The sequence below is a fragment of the Perissodus microlepis genome, chromosome 3, assembly GCF_051167445.1.
Source record: "Perissodus microlepis isolate ML-2025 ecotype Zambia chromosome 3, ASM5116744v1, whole genome shotgun sequence".
Classification (NCBI taxonomy): domain Eukaryota; kingdom Metazoa; phylum Chordata; class Actinopteri; order Cichliformes; family Cichlidae; genus Perissodus; species Perissodus microlepis.
In genome coordinates, this window is record NC_140463.1 from 40,365,499 (window position 1) to 40,386,638 (window position 21,140).

At 40.7% G+C, this 21,140-nt stretch overlaps 1 protein-coding gene and 1 non-coding gene across 2 annotated transcripts; both read right to left on the reverse strand.

Annotated features, from left to right (window-relative positions):
* Positions 1 to 93: 93 nt before the first annotated feature.
* On the reverse strand, positions 94 to 10,095 carry naa40 (N-alpha-acetyltransferase 40, NatD catalytic subunit). Its single transcript, XM_084924440.1, has 8 exons — positions 9,730 to 10,095; positions 6,705 to 6,800; positions 5,825 to 5,877; positions 5,575 to 5,670; positions 5,102 to 5,260; positions 4,909 to 4,992; positions 4,587 to 4,664; positions 94 to 3,506 (listed from the first exon to the last, which is right to left on the reverse strand). Exons 1-8 carry the CDS (start codon positions 9,733 to 9,735, stop codon positions 3,359 to 3,361), a joined length of 720 nt encoding a protein of 239 aa, XP_084780566.1. The 5' UTR covers positions 9,736 to 10,095; the 3' UTR covers positions 94 to 3,358.
* A 1,588-nt stretch (positions 10,096 to 11,683) lies between these two features.
* Positions 11,684 to 11,765, reverse strand: trnal-aag (transfer RNA leucine (anticodon AAG)). Its single transcript has one exon. It is a non-coding gene; the product is annotated as a tRNA-Leu (tRNA).
* Between the last annotated feature and the right edge of the window lie 9,375 nt (positions 11,766 to 21,140).

Genomic DNA, 21,140 nt, shown 5'->3' on the forward strand with positions numbered 1-21,140 from the left:
ATACAAAATATATTAAACATTTCCATACATATCCTCTTTTCCTGATGGAAATTCACTTATGTTTAAAAAAAAAAAGAAAAAGAAAAGGAGGCATTTCTTGAAAAGTCAAACAACTTTCCTTTATTCGTAACATTATTTGTAACATAAAACACTGACAAGGCAGAATGACTTAGTTTTCCCTTTCATTGTCATTTACGGACAGGACTAGAACACTCACTCTCAAACACCGAGGTTTTTTTTTTTTTTTGCCTTTTATTAATATCATGTTTAAAAAAGTGTTTCTCCTGTAAAAGGCCAAGAAATGAAGATGGATCCACAACAGCTTATATATTTATATATATTTATATACATGTTGAGAAAAGACCAAAAGCAGTATCTGGAATTTTTTGTATCTGGAACCATTAAAAAAAAAAAAAAAAAAAATTAAGTCCTCACTGACTTCAAAGTAAATTAAATTCAGGCTCATTTCCAAAAATTACATTTTCACATAATTTTTTTTTTTTTTTTAATTTATTTTTTTTTTTATTCCCAGTGAGCCTTTTTAAATTCTTTATGATTATTTGTTTTAACTGCCCACATGCCTGGATTGAATATGACCACCGAGTGCAGATCCAGTCTCTGTTCAAACTTTGTTACATTTACTTTCATGCAACTTCACATTTTCAAAGAATAGAATAAAACTAAACAAAAATCTCCTCCTGAATACCAGGACTACTTTCCGGTTGTTTCTTTAAACAGGATGGTAACAAGACTGAGCCGTGGGTCAATCCAATCCAGCCAGCGGCTGACTGACAGCGTGGCTGTTAAGTACAACAGATGAGGTTTGATTATGTTTGATTAACCTGAGAGAGACTGTCAGTCCATCGATCTCCTACCCCTATGTACAACATCCTCTTTTTTTTTTTTTTTTGAAATTGTAACATATGAAGTACAAAATTTTTTTACTGTACTATTCAATCAGATAGTCTAGTCCCCGCAAACAAGCATGTTTAGTTGTTTCTGTTCCTCAGAGTTCAACCAAGCAAGAAAAACCACCATGTCTCCAGGTGCAGAATGTACTTTTAGCAGGAAACAACCAAAGCTTTCATCCCAGGATCCCATAAGATTTTTCTCCTCAAACCCTTTAGTACCAAGTATTTATACCAAGTGTCTGTCTACTTCACATAACAGCCTCTAACTTCACGTACTTGTAGCAGGCTTTTCATTATTATTTCCATTATTGTTTGTCATTGGTGTGCTGTTACAGTGGTGGATCCAGCATATGTACACATCCTCTCTGTGAACCAAAAAACTCAGAGTTTAACACAGAAGCACTGTTTCAGACATGTTTATCTACTCCTGGCTTTGTGTGATGTCAAGGCGAGCCTTAATATAGATGACAATTGAAACCATCAGTTTGTCAGGGATAGCCAATGAGAGGACAGCTGTCTTAAAGGGACAGGAGCTGTAACAGCTCATTTGAGACAGTGGATAAAATAAACTGCACCAGAGGCCAGGATAGGATAAATAAGGATTATTTTTAACTGAATCATGCAAAGCCAGAGAAAAAAAAAGGACACATGGAGCTGGAAATGTGCATAACAGAACCCCATTCAATGCAGTCAATCTCAAAAAAAAAAAAAAAAAAAAAAAAAAAAACACACAGCAATTTAATCCAAAAACACATCAAAGGCTTTGTGAACAGGCGGGGATTCATTGTGATTAAAGTGGAATTAAGATTATTCTAGACCAACATGAGAATTTTAGATGCTGCTTCTCGCAGTGGACCTAAATTTTAGAAGCCACTAGTCCGTAATCCTAATTTAAGACTAGATTTACTCCACCCGCCACCACCCCCAAAAATACCTAATTTTACAGGAGGGGGCCAGGAAAACAAGTTAAGACTGTGGAAGAACTAAAACAATTTAAAAAGCAAAAAAAAAAAAAAGCTCCCACAAGTGCGCTGCCGTTACCCTCATCTGCATCCATTCACGTGTCGTTTTCAAGCAGCTATACGATCAAACGGTGACCTCTGTTGATGCTATTCCACCTTAAATCCACAAGATATGCAAGAAGTGCAATGGAGGATGGACTTAGTTGTTTTTAAACAGGCCTAGTAGCGTCAGATTTGTCATCAGAAACTAAAAGCAAAGAGGGAAATGGGTGTACTACGAAAATCCGAAAGCTCAGTAAAAATGAGGACCGTGTGGCAGCCGTGGGTGCAGGTCAAGAAGCAGGAAAAACTCAAAAAAAAAGGAGGCCGAAAGGTCAAATGATGAATTTCCACAACTAAAGATGTCTTCTGTGAAGCTGAAAAAGCATCCAGTTACAGCATGCATCTCTGATGAGGCGATATGACAAAGGTGGGGACACACTGGGAATATTTACTTAGTCGGATGCAGATTTACAGCAACTGATGATGTTGAGAAAACATTTTTTTAAACGTATTTTACTGAGAGACTCGAAAGAAAAAGGCAATCTTGGAAATCTCATCTGATAAGCTGTAAGCATTAAAAGCGAGGGAGACATCGATACATTTACCTGAATCGAGGAGGCGGGTGGTGCCGATGGTGTATTGTAATCATGTAACAGCAGTATCACGTGCCAGCTGCTGCTAGCTGCAGTGCTTCTGTTACAGAATAACTTACAACTAGAGTCAGAACAGATAATATTACAGTGCAACGGCGCTTCTCGTGCTGGTTTAACCAGGACCTAAACTCGGGCTCTCACATGAAGCCCGATCCGAGGACCCCGGTGCAGTGAAACAAGCAAGTCGTCTCAGTGCAAAGGCCCCAGAAAAACCCCGAGCTGGATTGTAGAAACTGACTAACTCTGAGTTATTTTTATCTGCTTATTTTGGATGGTTTTAGTTGTGATTTCAAGACTCAACTAATCCCGTTTTATACTTGAGAGACCACAAGTGGGGAGTTTCTTTAATACAGCTCGAGGCCAAGAGTCAACTTTAGGTCTCGAACCACAGTTTAAGAAGCAGATCCAATACAGTATAGCAACACAGAGAGATGAGAGCTGCATGGGATGGGATCGGTCTCCGTGATGGAGACCGTCAGCTTTTTCTTGACTGGAAACTAGTTCTGGTAATAACAGCGTTATGAGAATGGGAAGAGATGATTTGGACAATGAGCCGAGGGGCTGGAAAACAAATCAAACAAACAAAACAAAAACATAGAAAAGGCTGCGTGCGAACGCTCACACTGCACGCTGCATCGAGATGCCGGCTTTTAATGCGCAGGTGGGTTTTCCCACCTGTCGGCCTCCATAATTCAAAACCACTTGTGGACTAGCAGGCAGCTGAAGCTTTCGCACGCAGCCGGTTAAAGTTGCTGGCTTTTAACCAATCGTGTGGCGTAACCGAAGCCGATCAGTGGCAGCAGCCCCCGCAGTGTCCGCCCCCGTGGGTGTGTCCCGCCGAGGCCTCGCCGTGCTTGGTCCGCCTGCTCAGGATCTCGTAAGAACAGTCGTCGCCGCAGCAACCGGACATGCTCGGTGAGGTCTCATCGATCTCAAACCTGGAGGTGAGGGGAGACGGCGAGCTTCGTTAATGGGAGACCGAAGGAAGTCTGGTTTCAGACGAAGAAGGACCGTTTCCTGCCTGTATGTGACCTTTATAAGTGGGAACTTCCTGGAGAGTTAATGCACTAATGATGGCGATCACATTAAGACGCCATAACTGTAAGACCCGCCAGTCCCACACGAAAGAGAAAGTAAAAGATAATTCAATAAGGCAGCGCCGTGATGTCTCCATTATCCCAATAATAACCCTCAACAGTCCTCGTGTTTGCAGCGCAGTGATCATAACAAAACTGAACACTAAAAATGAAAGTCACCAGTTCAGTGTGGGACTAAAAGGGAAATCCGGTCGCAATCTTTGCTTCTGTTCCAGTGTTACGACATTGAATAAAGGCCAGAGAAGTTCCACATTTCTCTATGATTTCATCTCATTTGTATTAAATTTTCAGAGTTAAAATTCCTGGATTATGTCCAGAAATACATTTTTGGGAACTGCCAGCTTTGCCCATTCCTTTCTGATCTAAGACAGCAACTTCATGAGAAAGAGACTAACACACAACACCTGTGGAGCCATTAATACTGAGCTGTGAACCACGTTATATTCTAAGGAGCTTGGAAAGCGTCTGGACTTCTTTAGGTTTCTTGAAGACGTTTCACCTCTCCTCCGAGAAGCTTCTTCAGAGCAATTGGTGGAGAGTCCCAGATTATAAACCCTATGGGAGGGTCAGGGTGTGGGTCACAATCAGTTTCGGGTGAATCCATTGTGAAACCTAGCCCCACCCTATCATGTGATGGCTTCACCCGAAACCTGTTTTCACACCTTGGCTCGTGTGAGTAGGTAGAGGATCAATAGGGGGTCCATGACCCTCTTGGGGTCATTACAGACTACGATGACCTGGATGACTGAGAAGCTTCACAGACAACCTTATATCATATTCCATAATAATATAATATAGTGTCCATATATTATATTATAACCTTATATTATACTCCAGACTACATGTTCAAAGGCTGAACATTTGTCTCATTACAGTTAAACCCTCCATATTTCCTAAGCGTTAAAGAGCCGGCATACTCACTGTAAAGCTTCTCTGAAGAACTGGTAGGCCCCTTTGTTCTGTTTAAAAACTGTCAGCATCACCTTCTTCATCTGTGTACTGGACAGAGGACAAAAAAAAGAAACGCTTGTCTTTAGTGTAAAGTGACCTGAAGGCGTGACCATAGACTGTATATAAAAGATGGATGTAGCCCATGTTTTAGCATTTGTTTGTTATGATAAATGTGCTGTGAATGCGATGTTACATCCTCCAGTTGTGTTTGTATTCAGTGTAGGTCACCTGTAACCAACTTCACAGTCACCAAAATCTTCCCTCCCATAGTCACACAACCGAAGTTTTTTACCTGTTAGCGATGAGCTGGAGTATCTGGATGAGAAACTTGCCAAGCCCTTTCCTCCGCACTCTGCTCTCTAACTGCACCTCATAGCTGCAGAGCGAAGAAAGAGGCGCAAATTTAAAAAAATAAAACTTAGAATAACAGAAATGAGGTTTGAAATCTTTTCTGAAATCCACAAACACACGGCTGGGTACCTCACCAATATAAAACCTCCTCCCCGCACTCTATGTCGAACCGGAAGTGGGAGAAGGCCACGGGGGAGGAGTCGGCGTCGCGGGCCAGCAGGTACCAAGCCCTCTCGTCATTCATCTCCTCCCTCTTTTCCCTCTCCTTCCATCCCCACTCACTCTGCTCGTACCTGCAACAGAAAGACAGCAGACGAACTCGAGTATGGCACAATAATTGTAATTCTTTGCTCTCAGATTTTTCTAAACTGGACAAATACCGTTTAAAACTGAATATGAGACAATATTAAATACAGTAACTCAATCTCTACCTTCTTTTTATACTCTGCGTTTAATTCATGGCCTCAGATCCACATCTTGCCATGTACCCTTATCTCATGTCACAAAAAGAATTTCTGGCCTATCTGCACTCTGCTCTGAAAAAGATAGGTCACTCTGTTCCTGAACTACTTCGAACTCTGAGAGGAGGCGAGAACAGACTTCTTACAGCGTCTGCATGTTGGCTCTTGTGAGTTCGAAAGCCCACTCCACAGACAGCGGGTTAAGCGCGGTCACTCTCTTGCACTCTATCTGCAGGTTCAGCCTGGAATGGGAGGACAAGTCAACGTGTGAGTTTATGAGTCTGTGTCTCTGGGAAAAGCGGCAGTTCCCTCCATGCGGAAAACACAAAACAAGAATGAATTTCATGGAACTGGATACTGAATAAATCCTCTGCGAGTGTACAAAGCTGTGCGTACCCATTTCTGTCGTATTTTTTGAAGGCTGGGAAGGCGGCCAGGGGGTCTTCGAGCTGTGAGAAGAGAGAGCAGAATGAGAAAACGCTAAACTATCAGCACTCTTCTCCGTTCAGTCATGTCCTTTAAGCAGCCTTTACACTCAATGACCTGAAAAGCCAAATAAGGGCAGGACAGGCTACACGTCCATTAGTCATTCACGATGACACAAAAGGTCAGCTTCACCTTGTTACTGTGAAGATCAAGACTACTCTCATCCTTGGACAGATTATGGCACACTGGGCCGAAACCACAGACACTCAGGCTCAGAGAATTTAAGTATGAAGGCCAAAGACGGACCCTCAAAATCAGGTTAAATTGCTCATTTATTCATTTGAAACTATGGTTCACTTTAGGAGATTTTCTTGCATTCCTTTGCCGTTATCACATCCACCACAGTGGGGGCAGCTCATTTTGAAACAAAGTGACACAAAAGTAATCGACCCAACCAGACCCATCATGATCCCAATGAGGAAGCTGCTGCAGCTCAGATCATGTTGTGCGAGCTGTTTTCCTCCAGTTTGCCAACGCTCTAGCCAACCTCCAAGCTGCAGGAGCCGTGCATTCGAATAGACGGGTGGGGGATTTAATGATGCAGATTAATTATGCATAAAGGCACACATGGTGCGGTATTTGCCTTTTCCTGTCATGCCCATATCAATTAAGGCTGTAATCGGGGTGAGGAGGGCATCCCCGAGCTTTTTTTTTTTTTTTTTTTTTGTGCCTTAAGCTTACAATGGAACAGCGTGCGAGAGAGACAAAAATCAAACCGCGCATTTTTAACTTCAGTGCAAAGCCACAGCAGAAGATTTCTCCTTTTCACTCATATCCACAACTGAGGTACCTTATTGGCTGCGTCTACTTTGGCGCATACGGCGTCCATAGCTGCCCTCTCCTCCAGACGTCTCGCTTTCTTCTCCTTTGCTCTGTTGGACTTTCTCTAAAGACACAAAATGAACGGAGAGGAAAAAAAAGCAGGGGACATTTGGTGAATTACAGATGGATCAGAATGACATTTTTCACCCTGACACAGACACACAAAAAAATGCAAAATCCTGAGATCACTACAGACAAAGAGGTGCTATAACCCTTTGCCTTTTTTTTTACCACTTAATTTATTCCCTTCTCTGGTTCGCATGATCAGTGCCAGCCATTTTTCACCACTTCTTTAATGGTGAATCGATCTTCTCTTGTCAAAGAGTGTAACCTGTGCTGACGAAATGACAAGGTAATGCAGCATTCTGGCACAGCAGCTACAGCCTGTCAGGTCACAAGAAATCACGATGAAACCTGGTGGCAGCAGAGCCCACAAACACAGAAGCAGGTAGTAGCCAGAGGATATCACTGTACTTTTTCGCCAACACACACACACACACAAAAATCGATCCAACGTAGAGTGCAGTCTTTACCACTCATCTGAGTATTAGCAGATCTTTGAATTTCTGTTTAATAATGACGTGTGCTGCAACACAGGGGCACCACAGGGGACCGTCCTCTCCCCCTTCCTCTTCACCCTCTACACCACAGACTTCAGCCACTGCACAGAGACCTGCCATCTTCAGAAGTTTTCTGATGACTCTGCGGTGGTTGGATGCATCAGCAGGGATGATGAGACAGAGTACCGGGCTGTGGTCGACTCCTTTGTCACGTGGTGTGAGCAGAATCATCTGCAGCTCAACGTGGCAAAGACCAAGGAACTGATCGTGGACTTCAGGAAGACCAGGAAACACTTGACCCCTGTTTCAATCCAGGGGGTCAGTGTTGACATTGTGGAGGACTATAAATACCTTGGAGTACACATTGACAATAAACTGGACTGGGCTAAAAACACCACAGCACTTTACAGGAAGGGCCAGAGTCGTCTCTATTTTTTGAGGCGACTGAGGTCCTTCAACATCTGCCAGAAAATGCTCAAGATTTTCTATGAGTCTGTTGTGGCCAGTGCGATCCTCTATGCTGTTGCATGCTGGGGGAGCAGGCTGAGGGTCGCAGATGCCAACAGACTTAATAAACTAATCCGTAAGGCCAGTAATGTTGTGGGGATGGAGCTGGACTCCATCAAGGTGGTGTCGGAGAGGCGGATGCTGTCCAAGATAAAGACAATGTTGGATAACACCTCCCACCCACTCCATGACATGCTGGTCAGTCACAGGAGCTCGTTCAGTGAGAGACTGAGATTACCGAAAAGCACCACTGAACGACACAGGAAATCTTTCCTGCCTGTGGCCATCTCCCTGTACAACGCATCCACTTAACACACTGGTTACTGCTACAACTACACGTTTCTTTTCCAGCTATTTATTAATGAGTGACTTATGTGTGTGTATATATATATATATATATAACTATTCTTAGTTAGCGTATTGTCTGTCTTGTCTTAATGTTGGTTTATGTTGGTTTATAATGGAGCACTGTAACAAAAAAAATAATTTCCCCCAGGGATCAATAAAGTATTCTGATTCTGATTCTGTACACGTTTTAATTACAACCCCAAAGCCACGTGGCAAATCAATCAGAGAACAGATCGACCCTCAGACACTACGCATGAGCACATCCGGGAAGATCGAAGCTCCAAAAATACATCAAGGCCTGGAAAACAATGAAAAAGCAGAGCTTATTACTCTTAATAATGTGATTATTGTCTCTCTGAAAGGCTTTCATTCTAAAGCCATTACAGCGGTATAGTATTTCTATAGCCTGTGCTGCTCCCTGTGGGAAATTTCTCTGATACCGTTACTCTCATTAAGCCTGCTCCTGGTTTGATGTCCAAAGCATCTGCATTGATGGTGCAGCCATAACTCACACAAATGACCCTGATAGCATTTATGCTGTGCAACAGAGAGATTAGACACTTTAACAGTTCCTATACCCATCCTCTGGACCTGATGTAGTGATTTTTTTGTGGCTCCATGCCATTTAGATACTTATTTGTCTGGTTGAGTCAAACAATCACAAGTAGTATTAGTGTATTGCCCTGGTTGGAAGACTCCATGAGTTATTAGAGTTGGTCGTGGTGCGTTTAGGGTGCAGAATTGGTGCTTCACTGGAGAAACAACTAGGCAATAACTGAATTCCTTCATTCCAGGGCTGAGCAATTATGAAAAGGAATGCCAACTTTAGCTCCAAGCATTAACTCTGTACCAAGCACAGGGAGGCTGCACACTGAGCTGGGGAAGGGGGAACACGTGGATTGGTTTATCTGGAGCCAAAGAGAAGGACAAAGTCAAGTCTAGCTAAAGTTAATAAACTCAGCTTTACAGCTTCAGTGTGTGTGCAGGCCTGGCTGGTGTAGACAGGTAGCTCATATTATCAACTTCCAACATGTGTGAATAGGCCAAGGCCAGGTGGGGAAAAGACCCCACATCCTGGCCTGTTTGGAAAATATACACACACATACACGCGCGCGCGCACACACACACACAACACACACACACAAGTGACTAGCATTAATGGTTAGCAACGCACTCGCCATTTGCTGTAATGGCATTCCCCGACAGCTAACAAGGCTAGCGGGCTAACAATGTCACAACACACATGACATGTTAAGTGTGCGCAACGCCAAGGACAATGCAGTAACCCAGATGAAAACGTCATAAAAAGCCATGTGTGTGTGCTCGAGCTAACGCTACAATGCTATGTTACTGGGTTTATGTTTAGGCAGCTAGACGGCTAACAGCCAAACCAGCACCTTCAGCCACATCCATCCACCATGGTCTTTCTCGCTTTCCCTCTCTCCTGCCTTCCTTCTTTCTTTCTTCCATATCTCCTCTGCTTAATCAGCCACTGACGAGCTAAAAACCTTTCTTTGTGCCACCTCGCTTCATATATATATATATATATATATTTGGGGAAAAACACATGCAACTCACCCCCATTTTGCTGCCGTATCTGCTCGATCCCCCTGGAGAAACACACCTCTATTGTCCCGGTGCTTTGCTGAGTTATTAGTATCGTGACTACAGGCAGAAATAAGGGGGCCAGATGAATATGACAATGATGGATAGTGTGCTAATAAAGCTAGCTGGCTGGCTACAGCAGACGACCGAAGGCTTTGAAAGAAGCAGCAACCGGCTGCGAATTTGATTCCAACGTGAGTGAAAACCGAGCCGTTTAATTTCCCTCTGAAGTCGGATTGGCGCCAAGACTGCGAGGCTGAATTATCCGGGCTGCTTCGTTGCCCTTTTCTTTTCTCCTCTCCGCCGCGTCCAGCTATGCTGCGTTCACGTGTTCCACCTCACCTCGGACTTCTGACACCCTTAGCCCCCAAATAGATTTAAATAGTCTTAAGAAGACTATTTTGGGTTAGGGTTACCCTAACCCTAACCCCTACTTTTCCTCTCCCTACACTATTTACTATAGTGGTTTAAAACAAAACTAAAACCTAAAAATGTTAACTTAAATAAAAATATAAAATGGAAAACGAATTTAAACTACATTGTTTGTTTACAAAGCTTCAATAATCATTCAATTCAATAATAAGTTGGTTTTTTTTTTTTTTTACTCTTAGCTGTAATATTTATTAATATGGTCATCAGGAGCCTCTGCTGCATGTTTATTTAGACTTGGATGTATACATGACTTTAAGTGTTGTGTTTGTGTAATATTTAATCTGAACTTCCTAAACCTCGACCGTCTATAATCTTTTTTTTTAAGCCAAACACTTAACATGTTCAAACAATAAAAAGGTGAACTGAAATGAGCAAACCCACCCTGGAAAGTAAGTGAATTTAAACTGAATTGAGAACGAAAATTCAAAATTAAACGAAAATTAAGACTTTTTTTAAGGCAAACAATAAATATAGAACCTAAACATCATGTGCAGTATCCTCACATACATCTACTACATGAAAAGTGGCACTGGAGAAAAGCGTAAACTATAGAAAATCAGCCACTGTGAAAGTGTCTTGAGCCTGCAGTCCATCTGAAGGCCACTAGATGGCGACAGCTGTGTTGCAAAAATACTTGAAGTACTATTGAAGTCTAACGGAAAACAGTTTCCTGTCTTGACCTCTGTAAGCTCGTTGATGCTTGATTTATGATCTCAGTTACTCATTTGGAGCTATACTGAATAAAAAATGAAGCCTATTTTGGCTTTTAGTCAATTTATCTTTCAAAATAGATCTGTATAAAGCTGCACAATCATTTGCTAACTTGTCAATCACAAGTCACAGCCAGTGAGTGTATGGTTTCACAAACCTGCACCTACTTGTCACATGTGGATTTTGGCAATCAACAGGGCCACAGTGGAAACAATCAACTCAATGTTTCACATCAAGAATTAACAAAAAACCAGTGCGTGACACACATTTATACCGTGTGTATTACTGCCAATTGACAAAAACTGCTAGAATTTACTCACCAAAACTGAAGCACACCCTCCTTGAACCATCTATAGCGCATAACAAGCCTAATTATTTTTCAGATAATTCCACTAAATCCTGTAAAAGAGACTAACAGCAAAAAGTCACTGTTCAGTGATTCCAGTTAATGGAGATGAGTAACTGTAGCTGCCAGTGTGGGATGAAATGAAATAATAATAATAAAACAAATAAAAGTAGTCATTATGCAAATCCCCTTACATTGTGTTGGTGTAGTAAAACTTTAAATTCATTAAAAGCTGTTTTTTTCCATTACTATTCTACATCATTTTAAAAGGAGCCAAGTATCCTTGAATTATTGAAATTATACAGATTTCACTATCAACTCAACTGTCACACCTAATTCTGTTGTTGTTCTGCTCACAAACGTTGCGTAAAGACCACATGTTTAAAGTATATCCTGTGTGTATTGTCTGCAGCTTTCTATGTGTACTTGAAAAATGTCTGGCAGCGGTGGGATTCGAACCCACGCCCCCGAAGAGACTGGAGCCTTAATCCAGCGCCTTAGACCGCTCGGCCACGCTACCACGTGGGCAGTAGTTTTCCTGAAAGAGCTGTTGGTCACTTTTCTGACAGTACCTGAACGCACCGCTGTGTTAGCGCGAACATGGTTTCCTTGTTTGTGACGACAGAGCGCCAGACAGCACAGGTCAGGAAGCACGCGGCACTTTCAGAACCAGGAGGATGACCTCTGACCTTTACGGCTACTCCTTCTATGACAGAATAATGCTCAAAACGTGAAAGGCTCATAAATAACAGGCTGGGAGTAACATGTGCGGCAGCTACAGTAATCTGGTAACTCATTAAATAAATTTTTTTCCAGTTCTGGTTATCTGAGTCAAAATCATACAAACCTGTAAAATAAAATTGATTGTGAAGCCTCCATTGGTCACCGTGGAGCACCTCTACATGACGTTACCGTCACTCAAACGCGCATGTGGCAAACAGCTGCATATATGACAGAAAACGCATGTAAGCATTGTATTTTCAAATAAGACCCTATAGCCGAACATTTCTTTTTTATAAAGCACCGACTGTGTTCTGAACAAGTTTTCTCAGCGTGAAAACAAACCATCCGCATTTCACGCGTGAGCTTGTTCATTTTCCTATGCTTTGTCTGTGTTTTCATGCAAAGCAACGGAGGTTTAGTGAAATTATGGCACATTTGCCTTCTGAAGTCACTGTTCCAGTTTAGGGTGTTACAGCATTTAATGCTAATGTTACCGCTTGTACCACTTTGGACTTCACTTTCCACATCTGCTCCAGCTGTTCCTTCAGCCCCTGGTACGCCTCTATTTTCTTGTGCCGCTTCTTCCTGATGTTGCTGTCCGCTGGGATTGCCACATTTATCACCACTGCGGTCTGCTTCTCCTTCTCAAACACCAATATGTCTGGTTGTCAGTCTGGTTTAAGTCCCACAGGACCTTACCTCCATCAGCTTTGTCTCCCACCAGGAGTTGGAGGCTTCTAATTTGGGGCAAGTTTTTCAAAATATTTCTTTCTCACAATATATATTCACTACTTCGCTAGCACTTACATCACAATACTTTACATCATCATTATTACTAATAGTAATAGTGGTTAAATAATTTAATAATTTACATGGAAAAGAATAAAAGAAAAGGATTTCAAAGTATAGTTACATAATTATTGGTTGGAATTTCCAGTAGACAATTTCAGTCTCTTTTCTGCTATTTTGCTAAGATTTTATAAGAATACAAACCAAATACTCCACTTTTCTCAGTTGTGCATCTATAGCTCATAGTTAATCATGCCAGTGAAAGATAACTGCCACAGCTTGAAAGCCCATGCTGCTCCGGGCAAATCTGGCATGTCTGGAGGAGTTTGCCACAGTGACCAATAGGTGGAGGTGTAGGTTTGGGAAATTAGCCAGTTCATACTACAGCTCTTATTTCATTCTACTGAAGCTAGAAATGAAAGTTTTTCTCAATTACTCTCTTTTTTTTTTTTTTCCAGCATTTGTAAAACAAGATGCATTTCTCCAATCAGCTCATACACGCAGCAAAACATTGCAACTAATGTGAAAAAGGTTGTAATTTAAAAACCCTTAACTGTTTATCAAAACAAACTATTTGCATTAAACTATAACACTGGTCAGCAGTTTTTTTTTTCAGAGATGAAATGTGACATTTCTTAATGACTTTGCTGAATCCAAATATAACAATTTAAATGAATGATTGGCTGTTTCCCACGATGTTGAACTTTTTACATTTCACACTTATATACGTTGTAAGATTTTAAAATAAATTTTAAAAAAACCAGTTCAACGTAGAGACAAAATTACACCACAATACAAAGCAGCGTTGTTCAAGTTCGGTTCACACAAAGGGTCTGTTAACGGTAAATTTATCTGGGCTCCAGCCTACCAGGCCAGACCAGCATGTTGTGTTTAGGTGGGATAATGTTATGACATGTAACATGGCATGTTGGTTTCTTCTTCTTGGCTGCATGTCTCTCTGTGGATCTCCACAACCAAACTTAGTTCATCACTTAACAATGTGGGGCACCAACAGTGAAAATGCAAATGTTTAATTTGCATGTCATTGGTGCGCGCTCTGGGAGTCACATCACTTAATATATTTTTTAAAAATCACGCAACTTTACTCTGCAGCATTACACATTTTCTGCTACTGGGAAGGACAAATTTAAGGTCACAGTACGGGTCAAAGGTCAAACAGAGAGAATATATTTAAATTTCATATTTGCTTGTGATGCTTGATACCTCCACCTGGGCCACTTCTGTCAAAATTCAGGGCTTTACTTTATTTATTTATTTATTTATTTCAGAATCACTGACTTTTTTTTTTACCCACGTGTCGCCAGGTGTCGAATTCTGCTGTGCAGAAGTAACACAAACCTTTTAAGGATTTTGCATGTTGTTTTAAGAAAAAACTTTGATTTGCATAAATCTGTAAAGATTTAAATTAGTTTCCAGCTCATGTAAATATCGCAGGATGGTTAAACTTGTGGTAACATTTTGTCTTCTTAGGACGGCCCTGCTGTTTTTCCTAATAACAGCCAGGGGTCTGACCTTGATTTTCCTGCTTTTTTGTGGTTTCTTTACCACAGTGACTTCTTTCTAATACCTTATCCAACAATTGGATTGTTCGCACTAGATCAGTCTGCTCTAAATGGAAGCCAAGCCAGTAAAGGTTGACATAAGAGTTTATATTTCCTATACTGCCTCATCAGTTATCCTTGTTAGGGTATACTTTTTACTACTGAGCTTCTCCCTTTCTTTGTTAGTGTCTGCACATGTTTCAGCACATTCAGGCAAATAATTAGGCACAACTGTCAATCTTTTGAACAGTTACTGCCTGTATAATATGTATGTTTAAATGAAATAGCATGTGACATGAGAAGCTACTTTCAGCTGCCTCCTCCTTCGTCACAAGAGGTCACCACAGCAGGTAGCTCTGCATATTTGGCTTGGCAGGGTTTTTACAGCAGATGTCCTTCCTGATAGATCCCTCAAAGGGATTTGTGTTTCCTCCCAGGATCAAACCAGAGAGTTTTCACTTGGTAGGCAAACATTTAAACCAGTAAGGTGAAGAGTCCATCTAGTATTCAAAATCTGAATGAACATGGAGGAGCTGCTCAGGTAAAGAGGAAGCAAGACTATAGATTCTTCATTGCTTTTACTGCAGGAGGGGATTTATATGAGGACTGACTGTCAGTCGCTGAATGGAGTGACAGATATTACAGTTATTTTGTTGTTGTAATACACTGTTGCATATTTTATTTCCACTCTATATGTTTGTTTTTTGTTTTCCGTATTTTTTCCATAAGTTTCTTTATCACCGTGTGAACAGACTGGTCAAAAGTAGAAGACTTATATTTCTATAAGTCTTCTTATATAGAAGACTTATATTTCTATAAGAAGACTTATATTTCTATAAGAAGACTTATATTTCTATAAGAAGACTTATATTTCTATAAGTCTTCTTATATAGAAGACTTATATTTCTATAAGAAGACTTATATTTCTATAAGAAGACTTATATTTCTATAAGTCTTCTTATATAGAAGACTTATATTTCTATAAGAAGACTTATATTTCTATAAGAAGACTTATATTTCAATAAGTCTTCTTATAGAAAAGACTTATATTTCTATAAGTCTTCTTATAGAAAAGACTTATAGAAATATAAGTAGACTTATATTTCAATAAGTCTTCTTATAGAAATATGTCTTTTCTATAAGAAGACTTATATTTCAATAAGTCTTCTTATATTTCTATAAGTCTTTTCTATAAGAAGACTTATATAAGATGACTTATATTTCTATAAGTCTTCTACTTGTTAGTAAATATCTGCTGTACCAAGCTACAGATATTTGTCTGAGAACACACGGCTGCTCGTCGTGTGACTTGTTAAGGGTCACACATTATCACACTTTGGCTCCTGTGAACTGTAACGACTCGCATGATGACAGAGGGTGGGTCAACGACTCTCTGGACCAACTTCAAGGTGACAACCCCACTAGGTGTTAAATACCCAGTACTCAGAGTCACAGCCTGTGGCTCCACGTAACCACACACTCTCAGTTATCTCCCTTGAAAAATATCAGGGAGGGACTGCTATGTATGCGGCACTCGTCTGCATCTTCCTATATTCTGATGCCTCTCATCGCCACACATACTGGCTCCTCATCCATGGGCAGACGGTAGCCCTGGTAAAATATTTATATGCAGGTTCCTGCTTGTTGCAGTTTTTCACTGTTGCTTTGGCTTCGTTCTCAAATTGCGTTTAAAGTTATCAAAAACATAAGAAATGCTTCACGGCGTTTCATTCAAACTGAGGATTTTTCATTGTTATTGTTTGGAAATGTTTTAAGACATTAACACAAGTGACTTAATATACTGTCTACAGTTTACATGTGGGCAAAGTAGATGTATTGTTCTCAAGCAAATGCAATATTTGTGTTGTTTTTTCCACATTAATAAGACTTTTGACTTAAAAGACTGATGTCCCAGAAATTAACGGTGGTATTATTGTGCAGCTGACATCTAAGATCCTGACAGATGAATTCTCCAACAACACAATTAGAGTGCAGTTTACACAAACTCTATGCTAAATTTACAGAGTACATTTGTGTATCCAGGAGCACGATCCTGTCCATCATATATTTTACACTTTAAATGTATTAATTTATTTATACTGGATCAGTTCGATGGTGAATCAGTGCACCGAAACTGGTGTATGTTCTGAATAATGAGGAGGTAGCTATTCTAGTCTTCTTTTACATATTGGTCATAAATGTCTTTGTGAGCAAAATTGATAACATTTCTCTAAAATGTGCTGTTGTTATGTTGTTGTTATATGAGCCATCGCATTCAGGGTAAGCCTAATTCTCAGAATAAGCCAACCCCACAGGGTCGTGAACATCACTTAAGTGGAGTTATAACAATTTGTGAAGATGGAGGAGAAAATATTTCTCAGGAGAAATAGTCTGCCAATAAAAAAGGAACAGGGGTAAGAATGTGTCACGGCTTAGAAAGTAAAGCACAAGGGCTCAGAGCTGACATGCTGGTTCTCCTATTATCGCCTATTTGTTTTAAACGACTGCTGAAAACTCATTTTCATAGATTAGATTAACATTAATCTTGTCCCCTTTATTTTTGCCGATAGTTTGCAACTATGTGCATGTATGTGTGTATGATGGCATGAATGTCTGAACGTATGGTTGATTATGTCTGTATACTGATCTTCAATGTGAAGCACTCTGTAACCCTGTGTTTTACAAATAAAATTGTTGCTTTTTCCTGTCGTTGTAACTGTAGTTGATTATAATGTGTGACCACTGAGGGAAAAGTATTCCCCTCACAGTGCATGACAGTGTAAGGGTGCTTTGTACAAACTAAACCTGAGACTGAAGAATTCACTTGGGTGAGTGATGAAACGTTTCTCCCACGGAAAACGCTACGTCCAGATGAACAGAATCGACTTTTGGAGATTTACTTACCTGGATGATTGAGAATGCATCAAGATGTACAAAGTAAAGCCACGTGCCAGTGAAATCAGCACTTGAACAATATTCACTCAGGAAATCCAGCATGATTCTGACTTCATCTCCTCACAGTTTAAACACATTGTTTTACACATTGCTGAAATAATTTGGTATTTTGGTGAAAGTGACTTTCTTTAGTTACACTAAAAAATAAATCTTGACAGATGATTAACTATTCTGGCAACGCTGCATTAAAAGTGAAAAAAAAATGGGAAAAGCTGCTTAAGAATTGAGAACATCAACATTTTTAGCAAAAAATGTGCAAAAGCTGCTTGTTTTAAATACTTCTGGCTTTCACCCGGGGGCTCTGCAGACGACATAATGTGCATGTGATGATTTCCACAGACTGTTACTTCTCTGCTGAGAGGAAACAATCTATTTGGCTCACAAACACATATACAAATTCCTCTTAATTCTCAAGTAAAACCTTGTCCTCATGAGTTCAGCATGTGTAGAGTTTTCACTTTGGGACACAGTAGCAACATTCTCCTCAGAAAAATAATAATCTGGTGCAGTAGGCATTCGATGTCAGTGATGACACTCCTTTATTATTGTGAAAAATTCATTTGAGACGAGAATAAAAGGTTTTGAGCAAACTTCCACATTTTGCAGGTTAACTACAGTGTTTCCTGTACATATGAACAGTTTGGGGTACTGATTGTGTACTGGGTTTTTGCTAAATTTAAGGGTCTTCAGCTGTTAACTATGGTTACATATCATCTATGATCAGCTCTTCTATATCTGGAGCATACGCTCTCAAATCCCAAAAGACTCTGTTTATCAGTAATTGTAGTTTATGACATCATACTGGTGAGTAAAGGGTGGTGAAGTAATTCTGAATACCATGAATTGCCTTTCCAAATAAATTTTAATCTCATTGATCAGACGTTTTGAAGCCGACTGAAGGGTTGCCGCCTCAGTACTTTTCCACATGTTGGCGTTGACTAGAATAAGGCCAGCCCAAAACAAAAGGGTTAATTATTAGACTCTGGATTGTTGACTCTGGGAATTCTTGGTTTGGTGGGATATGAAATGGCCACCGACACAAGCCCACCCACTTTTCCATAATGCAAATAAAGGCCCTGTGTATGGGGGGTTCTCTCTCTCTCAGTAACCTCCCCAGCGCAGATGGCTCAGTCTCTAAACCCCGCCCACAGTCTTTTGTCTTCAGGGAATCTGTCTCTTGGCTGTTAGTAGAAAAACTATTTATTTCATGTGTCAGTAGGGGGCGCGACGAAGCCTACTGAGGCCCCATACTCACTGTAACAAGCAGGTCTTCTTTTATTTTTGGATGCAAAGCCACGGCAGAAACACAGAATTATAAACAGGACCTGAACAGAAACTATTCGACTACAATTTCTTTTGTTTTGTCTGTAAATATGCACAGAGACCAGCATATGAGGGGATACTAGAAAGCAAGCTGCCCCCCCTCCCACTACCACCCACACATGTACCGATATAAACGTTCACGCGCACAACTGTGAAGCTCAGTAATGCTCTGTGCATACATACATACATAGATATATAGACAGGCACAAACCAAGAATATCAAGACAAGGACAGATGAGAGCAAACTTGAAAGGGTGAAGAGCAAAGTAAATGAAGATAGAAGAGAAAGGATGAGGAGGAGGAGAGAGGTGAAAGATGAGGCAGCAGGGAGACACAGAGAAGCAGAGGGGAGGAGGATGAGAGAGGGAATCAACAGATGCAGTGTGGAAAGGACCGAAGGAGAATGGTGGATGAGAACGAGGCCTCTTTCAGCACAGAGAGCTCTGCAGCGTAGAACTGAAAAAGAGAGACTCGATATCCAGTTCGTGGCTGTCTCACTGTTAAAAATGCTGCACAGGATCCATATTTGACCTGAAATATCTGATATCTGCTTCCAGAATCACACGTCTATCTCTATTCACTGGAAATATTTAATGTTTTATTTATTTTCAGGCTACTCTCACCAGATTTGTTTTTATTATTCTCCAACCGATTGATTGTTAATGCGAATGTCTGATCAGCTGTCACGTGGAAGCACCTCAGTGCGTTTAGGCATATAGACATCGTCAAGATGTCTATATGCTGTAGGATGGGGAAGAAAGGTGATTTTAAGTGACTTTGAAGGTGGCATGGTTGTTGGTGCCAGATAGATCATCTGAATATTTCAGAAATAGCTGGTCTGCTGGGATTTCCCCCCACAACATACTGTAGAGTTTACAGAGAACGGTCCAAAAAACAGAAAATATCCAGCGAGCAGCAGTTCTCTGGCCAGACTCCTTCAAGCAGGTAGGAAGGCAACAGTAACTCAAACAGGCACTCACTGCAGCCAAGCCATGCAGAAGAGCATCTCTAAACACATAACACATCGAACTTTGAAGCAGATCGATTATAGCAGCAGAAAACCACACCTAACGTCAATCCTGTTAGCTAAGAACATGATAATGAGGGTACAATTCACCCTAAAATTGGACAATAGAGGAAAAACAGTGTTGGTCTGATGAGTCCCAATTTCTGCTCAAACAATGAGATTTAGCACAAAATGACATGAAAGGCTGGGTCCAGCCTGCCTTGTATCATAGTTCAGACTTTTGGTGGTGTAATGGTGTTAGGGATGTGTTCTTAGCACACTTTTGGGCCCTTAGTACAAACTGAACATTGTTTAAACACCACAGCCATTGTTGCTCAAGATGCCCATCCCTTTATGACCACCATGTACCATCTTCTGATGGCTGCTTCCAGCAGGATAACGCACCGCATCACGAAGATCAAATCATCCGAAACTGGTTTCTTGAACATGACAAGTCACTAGTCACCGACAAATTCACATTATGGATGCACAGCTGACAAATCTGCAGCAACTGTGCGATACTGTCAGGTCAATATGGAGCAAAATCTCAGGAATGTTTCAAGCACCTTATTGGATCAGCTTTGAAGGCAAAAGAGGATCCAGCCCAAGGTGTACCTAATAAAATGCCCACTGAGTGTATTTGGATCCAACACCTCTAAAATGTAAAGAAGTGCCATTTGATTGGATACCTAATAAACAGAATTTTGATAACCACTTGTCAAAACTCAGTTTCATATAAGAGCATAACTCTGGTAACAATGTCTGTTTATCAAAAAAAGTGATTATTACATATTAGCATTGTTATTTAAACAACCCCCTGATAATTAAGATTTTTTTCAGTAATGTTAGTACCTCAGAGTGTTAGATTGCTTCTAAGATTGCTGTGGCTACCGATTATATCATCCCTTAAAGAACTTTTACTGACGACCCGATGAACATCACTTGTCACGGTTTGCACTGGCAGACCATATGGAGGGAGGAGGAGGACCCAAATGCAGACACTTGGAACAAAATTATAATTTAACAAAAGGCGAGGCGTTTAATTGTGGCTGGGAAAAGGTACAAAACAAAAGGCAGATACACACTGAGGCTAAACTAACCAGAACTAAACTGGGAACAACTAAATGCTAAACAGAAGAGACACAGAACAAAACCTTGAACATGATTAAAAACCTGAACATGAAAAAACCTGGAACCATGACGAGAACTCAACAGACAACCTGACACTGAACAAAGGAAGACAGGACTTAAATTCACAGAACGTTAATCAGGGAAGTGGAAACACATGAGGAACATAGCTGACACAAATTAACACAAGGGAAACAAAACTATACACACTGAACGTGGAAACAAGAGACTGTCAAAATAAAACAGGAAACAGAATGAGACGAAAACTGTGACGACACGAGCTTGACAATATGACATGGAAAACACAGACATGAAAGGTATAACAGACTGGGGAGACGGAATGATACACAAGGAGAGGAACATGGAACCAGATAATGGGAACGAGGCACAGACATAACTAAAAATCATA